General features: G+C 40.6%; 1 protein-coding gene across 3 annotated transcripts; it reads left to right on the forward strand.

Moving 5' to 3' along the window:
• Window positions 1-6,905: 6,905 nt before the first annotated feature.
• On the forward strand, window positions 6,906-14,882 carry Etfbkmt (electron transfer flavoprotein subunit beta lysine methyltransferase). 3 transcript variants are annotated; one of them, XM_047550592.1, is made up of 5 exons: window positions 6,906-7,184; window positions 8,255-8,341; window positions 9,113-9,539; window positions 12,825-12,955; window positions 13,773-14,882. In XM_047550592.1, exons 3-5 carry the CDS (start codon window positions 9,226-9,228, stop codon window positions 14,114-14,116), a joined length of 789 nt encoding a protein of 262 aa, XP_047406548.1. In that variant the 5' UTR covers window positions 6,906-7,184; window positions 8,255-8,341; window positions 9,113-9,225; the 3' UTR covers window positions 14,117-14,882. The 3 variants fall into 3 exon arrangements, with proteins under 3 accessions (XP_047406548.1, XP_047406547.1, XP_047406549.1); XM_047550591.1 differs by lacking the exon at window positions 8,255-8,341; XM_047550593.1 differs by lacking the exon at window positions 8,255-8,341 and having other exon boundaries at window positions 6,906-7,054.
• Window positions 14,883-15,671: the final 789 nt, after the last annotated feature.

Here is a 15,671-nt window from a genome sequence, read left to right on the forward strand (position 1 = left end):
ATTTCTTTTACAGCTAATTAGCCTTAAAGCACCAACTGTTAGCATTATCAGGTGTGACTCTGCTCGGCTTAAAATTTTTGCTTGATAGGTGCATTGGTGTCCACCTGTAATCCCAGTGGTTCAGGATGCTGAGGCAAGAGGATCACAAGTTCAAAATCAGCCTTAGCTATTTATTGAGACCCTGAGCAACTTAGCAAAACCCTGTCTCAAAAGAAAAAATAAAAAGAGTTGGGGATGTGGCTCAGTGGTGAAGTGCCCCTGGGTTCAATCCCTAGTACAACAACAACAACAAAAATATGGATGGCAAATAAACATGTGAAAAGATGATTAAAAATATTGTTAGTTGAAGGAGTTAAGGATGATCCACCCCAGAATGTGCTGATTTGGTATATTTAATCTGGTGTCATGACTCAGATCAGTGACATCTTCTACAGGACAGATTTTCTTTTCTTTTCTTTTCTCTCTCTCCCTCCCTCCCTCCCTTCCTTCCTTCCTCCCTTCCTTCCTTCCTTCCTTCCTCCCTTCCTTCCTTCCTTCCTTCCTTCTTTCCTAACATTCTCTCTCTCTCTCTCTCTCTCTCTCTCTCTTGGATGTGGCTGAGGCTGGCCTCAAACTTGAGATCCTCCTTCTTCAGCCTCCTGAGTCACTGGGATTACAGGGTGCACCACCATGCCTGGCCAGGACAGGTATTTAAACTTCACCTTGTTCATCTCTCAGCTTTGGTTGAGGTGACATCTAATTTTGCTTCTGGTATCTTGCCTTTTGCATTGGACTTCTCTGTGTACTCTTTTCTCTGCCAGAAGCTCCTCCATATGTCACGTGTTCTATCTGCCTTATGTCATCTTGTTGTATTTGTTCAGCTTTTTATGCAGTCAGTGACAACATTGGCACCTTGTCTTTTCTGGCTGATGAACTTATACTGTTGGTTTTTTTGTGGCATCTTTTTTAGCAAGGTCACTACGGTGGCAATGAGACCATCTCCACCACTATAGATACTGTTTTACAGTATACACCTGACTCACTTTTCCAATGAGCATACTACGATTTCTGTTCAGAGTCTGTATTCAGAATCTGGAGGGACATAAGTCACTATCTTTGTCTATTATGATCCTTGTTCTTTTTAAATGACATTTATTCTGTTATTATTTTTGGACTTGCTATGTTTCTGAAATAGCGACACATAAACCTCTGCTCCCTGCCACTTTTCAACATCAGGCCTACACTAACTCTTAAAATTCTACAAAAAAGGATTAAGGGTTACTGCTCCAAGTTATATCAATTGGCTGGCATAAAGTTATTAAAGATGTTTCTTCTGAGAGGAAAAGCAGAATATCAAAACTGTATGGGTCATAAAATGATAGTGAATTAGTCTTTTAAAAGATTTTTTTAAAATTTAAATTACAAGGGCTGCGGAGATAGCTCAGTTGGTAGAGTGCTTGCCTTGCAAGCACAAGGCCCTGAGTTCAATCCCCAGCACCACAAAAAAAAAAAAAAAAAAAAAAAAAAAAAAAATTAAATTACAAGACTGAGCAACAAAAAGTTCAACAAATAAGCCACCAGTTGCAGAACTTGGACAGGCATGCTATGCCAAATTCTTGGGAACCATGCAAGGACACCTCCTGGTTCTGGAGTTCCAAATGGAATGTATGAGAGAGATACTTTCATACCATCATTTCTCTTGGACGTCTGTACTGCTGAGGGTATGGGCAGGCTTTATTTGTTTTATAGATGGGAAATGAACCATCATTATCTGTATGACCACACCATTAGGGTGCATCTTGAGAAACTGGGACTGTTTTGACCCAGAGATCCTTAAAAAGAAGGATAGATTAATTTTCTTTCGTAATGTCATGTGGCATCAGTATGAGGTAGGGATAAAGAAAATGCCCCATTAATGGAAGTCTAAACTATAATACTATTTCCCAGTTAGACTCATTTTGCAGAAAGGAAGGAAAATGATCAGAAGTCCTTTATGTACAGTTTTTTTTTTTTCTTTTCTTTTTTAGATATTAAAAAGATTATGTGCTAAGTGTGGCCTTGAAGGCACCCTTCCAGCAATGATGAGTTGATCTTGCTGGCCTAGGGGAACCACCCCCCCCAACAATATACTTCACACTAGGATCTATCAGCCCCTAATTCTCTCACTCCTCCTCTGTGTCCACTGTTATCTGCTGCTCCCACTCCCCTACACCGGTTTGCCTCATCATATGCCTATCTCTGCTGGGTCCAGGTCACACCTATTGCAAGAGACAGATGGAGAGTTTGGACCAATCAGAATACAGGGGACTTTTTCGACGCAAGATCTAAAACAAACAAGATTTGGGAGTTTTCTGATGATCCTGATAAATATATAAAGGAATTTCAACATTTAATCCAGGCTTTTAATCTAACTTGGAGAAATGTAACAGGAATTTTGAGTTAAATTCTAACAAAGAGACACACTGGGTGACAGAAGATGCTAGGGTTTTGGGGAACGAGTCACACATTACTAACACTTTATGTCTGTGAGTCCTGCTGTCCCAACTGAAGACCCTCAGTGGAATTGCAATGATTCAACTGGCAGGTGGCATAGGGATCACATGATCATTTGTCCTATGGCAAGACTTAAAAACAGTAGGTTGAAATTATTAACTATATGAAATTGGTGACTATTGATCAGGGATTAGAGGAAAATCTTATGGCTTTTCTAGAAGGATTGAAGTAAGCCTTAGTAAAATATACACTGTTAGAGCCTATATCTCTTGAAGGGCAATTTATTTTAAAAGATAAATTCATTATCTAATGCACTTCAGATATAAGGAAGAAATTACAAAAATTGTCAGTAGGCCCTGGCACTTCCCTTGATGACCCACTCTGGGTAGCCTCCCAGGTCTTTTATAACTGAGACTGAGAGAAAACTATTCTTCTTCTTCTTCTCCTTCTTCTTCTTCTTCTTCTTCTTTTTTTTTTTTTTTTGTTTATTTATTCATTTTGGGTACTGGAGACTTAACCCAAGGGTGCTTAATCACTGAGCCACATCCCTAGCCCTTTTTATTTTTTATTTTGAGACAGGGTCTTGCTAAATTGCTTAGAACCTTGCTAAGTTGCTAAGGTTGGTCTTGAACTTGTGATCCTTCTGTCTCAGCCTCCAAGTTGCTGGGATTACAAACGTGCACCACCTTGCTCTGCTGAGAGGAAACTTTAAGGGACCAGAGAAGGGCAAAAAACGGGGTTAAGAGACAGGCACATTTATTGGCAGTAGCTCTTAGGGACCACCCTTTTCCTCCCCCATAGGGCCCTCCAGCCCTTGAAGACATCAGTCACCATTGCAGAAAACCAAAACACTGGAAGAAAGATTGCTCAGTTAAGGGCAGGCTTCCAAGGACTCCTTGTGTTAGGTCGGAATTTGAGCGACTATAGGAGAGGGAGCGGAGCAACTGAGACAAAGGGCAGCTTACCAAATGGTGACCAATCAAGTGGACAGGAAAACCCCACTGACCCTTAACTCCACTGGTCACTCAGCAGGATCCCAGCCCATTCCAGCCTATATAGACCCTGGGCAGCCAGGCCATGCGCGGATTTTCTCCGGGTCCCTACCCTGACTGTACCCCTGGGGTCTGGGAATTTCACCTGAGAGCCAAATTCCAATAAAGTTTGCTTTGGCTGCTTTCTGTCTGATTTTATTTTGCAGCTAACTGTGCCCCCGAGCTTACACCTTGTTCTATACTTGGCAAGGAGAGACCACTGGAAAGTTGACTGCCCGAAGAGCCAAGGGGCCTTGGTTCAGACATTCTCCACATGATGGCCCAAGAATGAGAAGGACTTCAGAATCAGCTGGCACCCCAAACAGTCACCATCACTGGACTGACCCGATGGCAACTTTGGAGGTAGGAAATAGGACCATTGGATTCCTCTTGGATACTGGCATCACCTATAGTGTTCTAACTTCATTCCCTGCTGATGTCTGCTTAGTAGTGGGAGTGGATGGAAACCCAAGGTAAGACATTTTACTCCTCTTTGTTGCATTTGAGGAGATAAAATATTCACTCTTTCTTTTTGGTACTGGATAAATGCCCAACTTTACTATTGGGTTGTGATATCATAACCAAGTTAGGAGCTTGTCAAAGTTTTCCACTCAAGGCAACTAGTTCTTTTGATGTTCATAGTTGAACAGTCAGAACAATTGATTAATATTACCTTGTCAGGTATCTCCCTACAAAGGAATGGCTGGATAAAATTACAATCTTTAATTCTAGAACAAAAGGAGGAGAGCAGCCTTGTTTCCTTGTCATTCTCTGGAGGAGACTACCCACTCTCCCTCTTGAGAGTGCTTTTTACTTCAATCTTTACTTTGCTTTCACTTATAATAAAGTTCTTGGCACGGCTTTGGTGTCTGACTCCATTTTTTCATCAGAACACAAGAACCAAGGTTTGGAGCTTCAGTTCCCCACTCTCCTGTGACACACTGATTATCTTAAACTGAGAGCACTTAAGATAATGTCGTTGCAGAAAGGCCTTTCTGAACTGTCATTTCCTATGTATAGCAAGCCACAAAAACTCCTGTGAGGAGAATGAGTCCCTAGAGACTGGCTGTTACTGTGCAATGGGACTATATAAACAAACTTACTAGAGTATCTTTCACTAGCTTTTTATACCATCCCCATATAACCCAGGGATGCTTTGGAGGTGGTTATGAATGAATCAGGGGATACTGGTCTTGGAAATCAGGATCAGGTCCTCTTTCCTCTGGTGTTGAAGATTAAACACCCCAGAAACTCCGAGGCAAGCATTGAAAGAAAGTTTTATTTAAGAGACAGAAGAGAGACCCAGAGCTGGTACCGGTGGGAGGGGCTGTGTCTTGCCCCTTCATAGATCTTTGATTTCCTTTCCTCCTTCCTACTTCCTCTTCCTATCCTGCATAGGTGCCCCAAAGGCAGGAAAAGAGCTGCCCAGGGGGTACTCATTAGCAACTCCTTGTGTTGGGAGGAACGACTTCCCCAGAGGTTTTAGTTGGTGGTGGTGGTAGGGTGCTCTGGAGGTGTTAGCATCCTATTTCCTTTTCTTTGATAATTAGCCCCCATCTTTCCGACCAGATCATTCACTATCTATGCTGACTACCTGTCCTTTACCCCTGTCTCACACAAGGAGTGTGTGGAAGTGAAAAGTTATTATGACTGAGAAAACAAAGGTTTACATCAGTAGCTCCCCTAACCCCTTTTTTCTTTTGTGGTACTAAGGATTGTACCCAGGAGCATTCTGCCTCTGAGCTACGCCTGGCCTTTTTAATTTTTATTTTGAGACAGAGTCTCACTTGAGTTGCTGAGGCTGGCCTTGAATGAGTGATCCTCTTGCCTCAGCAACCCCCTTCTTCCGAATTGCTGGGATCCCAGGTGTGTGCCAACTGCCTAGCTATTAGTAGCTTATTTTGAAAACAAATTTTTTTTGTAATTGTAGAAATTAGATATGGAAAAATGAAAAATCCCAAGATAATGTGGCCTGGGAAAGGAAAGTGAAAAAGAAGGCCATATGCTGACAGCTTTCATCTCCCAAGACAAAGGGTGTCCAGATGCCAACTGCAGACAGGAAATGTTTTATCACCCCTAAAGTGACAGTCCCTAGAGGGCATTAACTCCCTACAAAGATAGATACACGCAGACTCTCAACACAGAGGGTTGAAATCCTAAACCCTCAAACTGACACATTCCCTGACCCCAAACTTCTGAGTGCCTAAGAAAACAGATATGCTCACTAGACCACCCCTCAGAGAATAACCTATATAAGCCCAGTCCTGCTTTTTCTACCAGGAAAGTGGGTCCATGGACGCTATTTCATCCTTGCATCCCCTGTTCCTGTGTGAAACTTTGCTCCCGGTTCCTGAATAAACAGCTGAGATGATTTGTGAGGTTTGATTCCTGCTGTCTTTATATGCTAACAGTAGATGGACAGAATGCCTTTATTTTATTTATTTTATGTGGTACTAAGGATCAAACCCAGTGCCTCACACATGCTAGGTAAGTGCTCTGTCACTGAGCTACAGCCCCAGCCCTTAGTAGCTTATTTTTAAAAAAGCGACTGATAAGTTCATTAGGGCATGTCATAAAAACATCTTAAGGGCTATTGTAAAGAAAATCTAAGTGCTTAGCCTATAAGCAGGAATAAATAGGCCACTCATCTAAGAGACAGATAATAAGGAAGCATCTGGGCTGTTAATTGGAATAATAACGTGTCATTCCCCTGTAGAGGTTCCTAGAGATTCTAGTTAACATAGAAAGCTGGAAACCCATTAAACTGAGGGCAGAAGCAGAACACCCAGGCGACAAATTGATTTTAAACGGGTACCTGCCAGCACATTTCTGAAACTGCAGACTAAGATGCAGAAACATGGTTTGCTTATTTCTTAGTCTTGGACATCTCCGAACCTCCACCTCCCCGCTTCCCCCACTCGGCAACCCCCACAAAAGAGCAAGTTTTAATTTTTGTAAGGTGAGATGGTCAATTTTGGAATACTGAATTAAGTTTGCTGGAGTGCTGAGTCTAGCTGGAAGGTACACGATCCAGAACTTGAGTGATGCAGGCTGCAAATGATTTAGATTGATCATTTATGAAAAATTATTACAACAGGGAGGACATGAATTATGATTTAATCTCAGTTGAATGTTAAGTGTCTTGCAAGTGTCTGTTTTATTCACTACCCGATGTCCAGTTCCTTGAAGTGTGACTTGCACAAGGAGACGCTACATACATTGTTTCAGAATGAATTTTTTAAAAAATCAGATTTCGACAGACATTGCACACAGCCCATTTCCTAAGTGGGGGAAAGGGAGGGTGTCCTATGATTTCTCACTTGGTGCCCCTTTAAGAAAGTGGAGGAAAAACGAAAGCGCTGCTGGGAAGGAGGGCGGGGCCGCGTGGTCCCGGAAGCCTCGGCCCCGCCGCTTGCAGAGCTCCGGCGCCCGCCTCCGCCTCCGCGCGGGATCCCGGCCCCGCGCAGTTGTACTGCGAGGGCAGAGTCGGGAGGGCGGGTGACAGTCATGCGTTCTGCTTTCCTTCCGATCGCGGCGTTAGCAAAAGCTAGGTGAGGAGACCAGGAGGATGCGTCTGCTCCTTTAAGATCTACTCCTGGCCTCCCCTGGAGGACAGTTTCGTGCTTACAAAGCACCTTTTGGAACTTAACTGTTTTCGTCTCATCTTTCCTAACATATAACGTATGTATCAGGAGTTCACCATACAACCACTTCATAACCGAATACTCATTGGTGCTAGAGTGGGAGGGGGAAGCATTGGTCTAGATGACATGGTGTCCAAATAAAAAATAACCTCATATTTGCCCCGCTTTATTTTAAAACCTTGGGAGTATAATATGATTCAAGGGATAACCCAGTACTGCTAAACATAAGTAGTCTGTCTGGTGGATGTCAGGACATCAGGGATCCCCGGGCTCCCCAGGCTTAACGTGGGATAAGACCGCTTTAAAGTCTTTGGCCTGCTCTGTGTTTTGATATTTGAATGAATTGCCGGTTTTTCCGTGGGAGTTTATGCATAAATATCTGGATTATTTTGAGAAATCGGAATATTTTGCAACATTTTCCTGGCAGGAGTCTCCATTTAGCCCCACCCTTCTGATATCTTACAAACATCGTGTGTCACTCACTCAGTTATCACGTGTAGACACTTGTAAGCACTTGAGTTTTTGACCCCTACTCCAAATATTGGGTAGATACAAGACTATGTAAAACATTTATGCCCCGTGCAGGCCTGTAGGCTCAGTGATTTGACAGACTGAGGCAGGAGGATCACAAATTCAAGGCCAGCCTGGAAAACTTAGTGACATCCTGTCTCAAAAGTTTAAACTAAAAAGGGCTGGGGATGTATGTAGTTCAGTGGTAGAGTATCATTGAGTTCAATGCCTAGTACTGCAGAGGTCGGGAAAGTGTGTGTGTTGGGGGAAGGGGTAGGCAGGGGAGGTAGCTCAGGTAGTACCACAATCCCCAGTACCACAAACAACAGATTCTGAACAACTGGGGTGTCTGATTTCTGGTTAAGATGCTATTCCTCATTTCTACTTCTCAAGGTATTTTTCTGTAGGAAAAATCTGCAGTCCAGGCTTAGTAACAGCAAATTTTCAGAGATTTACAGAAAGAGATTTGGGAGTTGATGTCCTTTTAGTAAAATTTAATTTATAAGGTGTTTTTTTTTCCCCCAAGGGGGGGGTATGAATCTTGATTGCATTATTTTATGATATGACAGTCTTCTTTGTGTTTTGTTTTTGAGATAGGGTCTAGCTATGTTATCCAAGGTGGCCTTGAACTTCTGTGCTGAAGGAGTCCTCCTGTCTCAGCCTCCCCAGTAGCTGGGACTACAGGTTTGTGTCAGCACACCTGCTGGTATGATAATCTTTAACTCATTAAGTCCAAAGTTTCCAATTTTTCAGTTGTTTCAATAGTTCAATTAAATTTACATAGTAGGCACATTAAAATAGATTAAAAATCATAATCTAGAGTTTACATATATTAATATTATAATTATATTATTATATAATTACTAATATTATATATTACATACTATATGTTTTTGTAGGTGTTCCACATCCGGGACCATGACACAAAATTGGTTAACAAAATAATGTAGTCAATATGATTTATGCACACCTGCACGTAGTATAATTTGTTAACTCCCACAGCTCTTGGCTAGACTTCAAAAGGGCAAAAACTGTGTTTGTCTTGTTAACTGCTCTGTCCCACCAGTAGAATATAAGCTTCCTGAAGACAGGGGTCTTTGTCTGTTTTGGGCTTACTTTGTTCAATTGCCAATCATGCCTGCTTAAAGATAAGTTGTTTGTTAAGTGAATGAAAGAACTTTAAAGGTCTACTTTATTTTATGTAACAGGCATTTTTTCTGAGCATTCTCCCAAAATGAAATGCTTATATATTTAGTTCTAAATTATTAACACATTTTATAGTGAAAAAGCAACAGAGGATTGGATTTTTCTAAGTTGGTGCACCAAAGCTTTCCTGACGTAAACTTACACTTGTGAATTGTCAGATACAGAGCTTATACTAAAATATTTTATTTTGTAATAGGATCTGGAAATGCTGGCTAGCCTTGGAATTTTCAGTATTATGTTTGCTTTTAGAGATCCAGAGATTCCAGTTGTGATCAAGTTGGGACACAGACCCTTGTTCTTTCCCCATGAGGAGCAGCCTTTATGAACAGCAACACTGACAGAACTATTTTGGAAAAAGTTTCATGGCTTGGAGCCTAGGTTGGAAAGTTCCCAGGAACCATTGGGGTTTCCTTCTGAAGACTATAAGAAGCAGTGGATTCCCCCTGTTACCCTGGGACCACTGTCCCTGGAGAAGAGCAGGAAGCTTTTGGGACCCTAGAATGAAAGCTTTCCTAGAGGAGAACACTGAAGTCACCAGCAGTGGCAGCCTCACCCCTGAAATCCAGTTGCGGCTTTTGACTCCTAGATGCAAGTTCTGGTGGGAAAGAGCTGACCTGTGGCCCCACAGTGATCCTTATTGGGCAATCTACTGGCCAGGAGGCCAAGCCCTGTCTAGGTATTACTCTGTGGAAATGGGAGTCTTCTTTTTTATTTTTATTTTTTCAGTACTGGGGATTGAACCCAGGGGACCTTTACCACTGAACTACATTCCCAGCCCTTTTTATTTTGAGATGTGGTCTTGCTAAGTTGCTGAAGTTGGCCTTGAACTTGCTATCTTCCTATTTCAGTCTCTGGAGTAGCTAGAATTACAGGTGTGGGCCATCCTGCCTGGCTGTGCCTAGATTTGAAAAGGGACTCTTTAAGGCTGTCACAGATTCTTTCTTCTTTAAGTTCCCTCCAACTCTTCATTCTTTTGTCCACATGCAAAAAGGTATAAACCCAAAAGTCATTGAGACCTCCTCAAGCCCCAACCTGTCCATGGTTTGGGGTGCTGTTTGCCTCATTAAACAAAGTAGATCTGGCATGATGGTACCTGCCTGTAATTCCAGTGACTCAGGAGTCTGAGGCAGGAAGACTGCAAATTTGTGGCCAGCTTTAGCAATTTAGGAAGACTCTGTCTCAAAATAAATAAAAAGGACTGGGGATGTAGTTCAGTGACAGATTACCCTTGAGTTCATTCCCCAGTACCCAAGTAAATAAATAGCAAAGTGGAGGGTTTGTCTTGTGGAAAGATGAAATCATTTTCTTCCAAAAAGTTCTTACACAATTGGTTTGACATTTGCCAGGAAGAGGAGGGCAAAGTTCCTTGAGATATCAGTGAGCACTAAAGAAGAGGGAATCCTTGAGCAGCCACTCGTACCTCTTGTTCTATGGGAGAAGAGGGAGGGTGACATTGAGGCTTCCTTGATCTGGGTTTTCAGTGGAGGAGGACTGAGAAGACAGGAATTGTATTCAGAAAATTCAGAGTGGAGTATGGCTACCTTCAGAACTTATCACTGTTAACTCAGCCTGGGTTTTGTGACAGCCGTAGAAGTTGATTCCATAATAATAAAAAAGTTGCCCTTTCCCCAGACAATGCCACCAGAACCCTAAAGTCTTCTTGTTTTTGAGCAGTCCAGTCATGGTTTTGGTTGCTTTGTTGCAAATTTCGCCTTCTTATCCAACTATATCAGGGTATTTCCCTAAATATAGCACCTCCCCAAGAAAAATCATAGGGTCAGCTGTGAAAGATCCAGAAGTCTGATACTCTGCTCAGGTTCATGATGCATAGCTAGGTCAGTGCTCAGTTCCTACATAGAACTTAAAAGACCCCGTCCCCCAGCCCTCCTACTTTAATCCTGTGAATGTCACCCTCCTTCTTGTAGTTGCCCGTTCTTCCCCAGAACAAGAGGTATGAATGACTGCTCGAGGATTCCTTCTTCTTTAGTGACTCACTGACATCTCAGGGGAACTCTGGTATCGAATATGCATTTTTAAGTCCCACCTTCCAACTCTTTGTACTATAAAGGTCTTAGGGCATTTTTGCCCATAGCCACACTGTGCCTTTTTATTAAAAAATGACTGCTGAAACAAAGGCAAGAGCTTAGTTAGCATGTCCAACCTAATCTTGCTCTAGAATTGGTAATAATTTCATCTGGTTATGCCTTGAGGTGAGAGAGGTAAGAAACAAAAGGATAAGGACTTTGTTTTACAGGAATGGTTTGGCCTACATAATCCATGTTGTACATAGTTTTATTTTTTGTTGCTTTTTTTGGGTATTATGGATTGAACCCAGGGGTACTTAACCACTGAGCCACATCCCCAACCCTTGTTATTTTTTATTTTGACATAGGGTCTCACTAAGTTATTTAAGGCCTCACTAAGTTGCTGAAGCCAGCCTTGAACTTGTGATCCTCCTGTGTCAGCCTCCTGAGCCGCCGGGATTACAGGCAGGCATCACTGCACCTGGCTCCCTTTTAATTTTATTTAAAAAATTTGAGCCAGGGTCTTGTTAAGACTGGCATTGAACTTGTGATCTTCCTATCTTAGTCTCACTAGCAGCTGGGATTATAGAAGTGTGCCACCACACCCAGCTAAAAGAGGTTTTTTGTTTTTGTTTTTTTTTTGGGCAGAGGGGAGTGGGGAGTCCAAAGACTAGAAAGCTTTTCAGGTGGTACGAAACAATTCTAACTTTCTGTTGTTATATTACTAAAATAACTTTATTTAGTTACATCATTTTATTTATTCATTTATTTATTTATTTTTGGTACTGGGGATTGAACCCAGTAGTACTTTACCACTGAGCTACACCCTCAGTCCTTTTTATTTTGAGACAGGGTTTTGCTAAATTGCTTAGGGCCTTGCTAAGTTGCTGAGTGTAGCTTCAAACTTTCAGTCTTCCTACCTCACTCTCCTGAGTCAATGGGATTACAGGCATGCCCTAGGACACCCAACTGGTGACATATTTTTTAAATGCTTTTTTTTTTTTTTCCTTCAGGGTATTAGGGATTGAACCCAGGAGTGTTTTACCACTGAATTACATCCCCAACCCTTTTTATTTTGAGACAGTCTCACTAAATTGTTGAGGCTAGCGTCAAACACAATCCTGCTTCAGCCTCCTGAATCACTAAGATTACAGGTGTGTACCATGTGCCTAACCGAACTTGTAAACTTTAAAAAAAGAATTAGTTATTAATACTTAAAACATGAGAGATTTTATGTAAAATTTTACTTTGTTTTGAAAAATAGGAATATCTAGTGCACTAGAACTCAGCGTGGCAACAATTAGCTGAAGATGGGTATCACCTTTCTCATTCGGCACAAACACCCCTCCTTTGCAACAGTCCCTGCTCTTCCTTGTTATGCTAATCCTTGTATCAACTGTCAGTTGATAGTATTTCAGTGTTTCCTCATACATCTTTACTCCTTTGTTAACTACTTAGCCCAGACCAAATTCTTTGGTTGAACTGAACTTTGTGCCTTACCAAAGAGGTCATAGCACAATTCAAATACCAGGTAAAATCTCTCTATGATGCATAATCAAAAGGGGACAGTGAATTTTGGATCTAGTTCTTACTGTAGCAGTATTTTGTCAGTCTTAATTCCTAGTGCTTGTTAGTTCCTGGATCATAGTCAGTAAGCCTTATGTTTTTGGTTTTTAAAGTTGACTTGAAAAGCACGATTGGTTTCACACCTGCTGAATAGAAAGACCAAATGAACTAACTTCTTTTCCCTGCCACTTCTGCTCATTTCTGTAGGTCTACTATTTATCTCAATCTAGCCAGGACAGCTTGCAATTTGGACCAAGTTCTTCTAAGTTCTACTGTTTCTTTGCCCAATCAAACCCAAAGATGTTTTTGTTTTATGATATCTCTAACATTTTCCCATCTCTTCAAGACTCATGTTCTCCTTTTAAATTAAGGTATCTTTTGGATAATCCTGATGTTGTCAGAGGAAGATCTGTATTAGATATTGGAAGCGGATGTGGAGCTACAGCTATTGCTGCCAAGATGAGTGGAGCATCTAGAATCTTGGCCAATGACATAGACCCTAGTAAGGATTTCATACTTAAAAATATCTAAGCTCATCCTTTTCTTTTCTTCCAGAATAAATATGTACAGATGCTTCAACATGATATCTTACTGCCATTTGTATTTTATAATCTGATAGTGTGAGCTTATGTTTGGTGAGACGTTATTGGTGGGAGTCCTCTGAGGCCAGAATTGACAATAAAATTTTCCTAAGAGTATTTGTATTTATGTCTGCCAGATATCCCCAAGGGAAACCAACTGGGAGCACTTATGTTGGTTTCTGGACTAGGAATTTCCTGAAATTATAAGTAGTGTTTATTTGGCCCAAACAAGTGAGGCATGTTTCTTTGGGGGAGGTTTTTATTCCACTAGGACCCAAGCTGAAACAGGTAAATTTTAATTTTATCTGATTTTCTTCTGGTCTACACTTTAACTGAGGAAATAGCCTCTGAGGACCCTTTTCCTATATAGAAGTCTCAGTTATAACTCGCTGCCTTTACTCAAGTCCAGGGTTTATTTCCCTGTCTACAGTAAAACTAAAAACACCCCCCCAAAAAAAGACATCCTAGTTATCGAAATCAGTAAATGTTCCTTGAATTCCAACATTTCCAGGTGTTCTGTATTATTTGTTTTGCTTTCAGGATATCTAGTTATATATTTGGAAATTGCAGTAGATAGCATATTGGCATAAATTTTAGGCTTCTTTACTTAAAAAAAAGCCTTCCACAAAAAGGAAAAAATACTGTTAGAAGATTTTAAAAATTATTTCATTAGTAGGAAATTAAGACAGCCTATTGGCATATGCTAACATACCAATTCATTATGTGCTTTTTGTAAAGTTGCAGGACTAGCTATTACACTGAATTGTGAGTTGAACAAGCTGGATCCTGTTCCCATTTTAACCAGAAACATTTTGAATTTGGAACAAGACAAGTGGGAACTTGTTGTACTTGGAGATATGTTTTATGATGAAGACCTTGCAGACAGTCTTCATCAGTGGTTGAAGAACTGCTTTTGGACCTATGGAACTCGAGTACTGATTGGTGACCCTGGACGGCCCCAGTTCAGTGGACACAACATTCAGCATCAGTTGCACAAAGTGGTAGAATATTCACTTCCAGAGCCTACCAGGCAAGAAAACAATGGACTAACAACAAGCACAGTGTGGGATTTTCGGCCTTGAAGTTATCAAAGTGCTTTCAAATATGAATGTAGGTCTGTTTGGATTTAATCCTGAAAGTTTTGTCTACTGAAGATAACTTTATTTTAAAGAATGCAGTTCCCATTAAATGGAAAATCTTGTTTCCAAAACATGAAGGTTAAAAATGTTGTCAGCCTTTGTCATTAACTAATTCTGCATTTCTATGCATGTCAATTACAGAAATCTCTAACTGTAATTTTCATCTGGTTTTCTGGAATATGATTATAGAAAGTAAACTCAGTGGTGGTAATGTTTAATCCAAATAGTGGGGAAGAATTAAATATCGTAGCACAATCTGTTTCTATAAGATGAGGACCCTTGTGATATACCTTTGAATTAAACAGAATAGGAATATTTATTTGTTTAATTGGTACTGGGGATTGAATCCAGGGGTACTTAACCACTGAGCTATACATCTCCAGTCCTCTGCCCTTTTATTGTTTTGTTTTTTGCCCAAGTTAAAATGTTTGATTTTAATGACTAATAATTAGTATTACCTTCTTATTGTTGAGACAGTTTCACTAAGTTGCCAAGGATGACTGCAAACTTGTGATCCTCTGCCTTTGTTTTCTAAATCCCTGGGGTGAACCCAGCAAGAACACTGTACTTAAAGTCCAGCATAGTTGTATATGCCTATAACCCCAGTGACTGGGAGGCTGAGGCAGGAGGATGGTAAGTTCTAGGTCAGTCTGTGAAACACAGTGAGATTCTGTCTCAAAAATAAAAAACAAAAAGGGCTGGGGATATAGTTAAGTGGTAAGAGTGCTGTTGGGTTCAATCGCCAGTAGTGGGGGAAAAAATGCTACATTTAAAAAAAAAATCCAGCTGTGTGTGATGGCACACATCTGTAATCATAGTGACTCCTGAGGCTGGGGCAGGAGGATACAAGTTCCAGGCCAGCCTGGGCAACTTAGTGAGACCCTGTCTCAAAAATAAAAATAAAAAGGACTGGGAATGCAGCTCAGTGGTAAAATGCCCCTGGGTTCAATCCTCAGCGCCTCCTTCCGTCCCCTTGCAAAAATAAATAAATAAATAAATGAATAAAAAATAAACCTCCAACCTAAAATAATTTTTAAATTAACAAATTCTAGTTATACCTAACAGTGGGATCATTTTGACATATTCATAAATGCATATGACATTTGTCCCATTTAGCCCTCTTTTGATTCAGCTTTGGTTAATATAAATATAAATTACATACTACAATGGCATTGAATATTTGGGAAGAATTAATTTTGCTGATGTGTTCTTTGAAAATCAAAGATTCTATACTGGTTATTGTCCTCAGCAAAATAAGAAAATTATACCCTAGAGCACTGTTGAAAATCAATTTGATTAAGCAAAGAGTAAATTTAAGTTTAAACATCCACAAACCTTATCTGTTATCTGCTCAATGATTTATGAAGGGGCCATCAGGTTTTTGAGGTATTCACATGTTACTTAAAATATTTTTGTCTCCCAAGTACATATCAGTGAACACAGAAATGATTTAAAGAAACAGATTTTTCTGGATTATTCATGTTTAAAGTGATTATTG

Source organism: Sciurus carolinensis, chromosome 4, assembly GCF_902686445.1.
Source record: "Sciurus carolinensis chromosome 4, mSciCar1.2, whole genome shotgun sequence".
Lineage (NCBI taxonomy): Eukaryota > Metazoa > Chordata > Mammalia > Rodentia > Sciuridae > Sciurus > Sciurus carolinensis.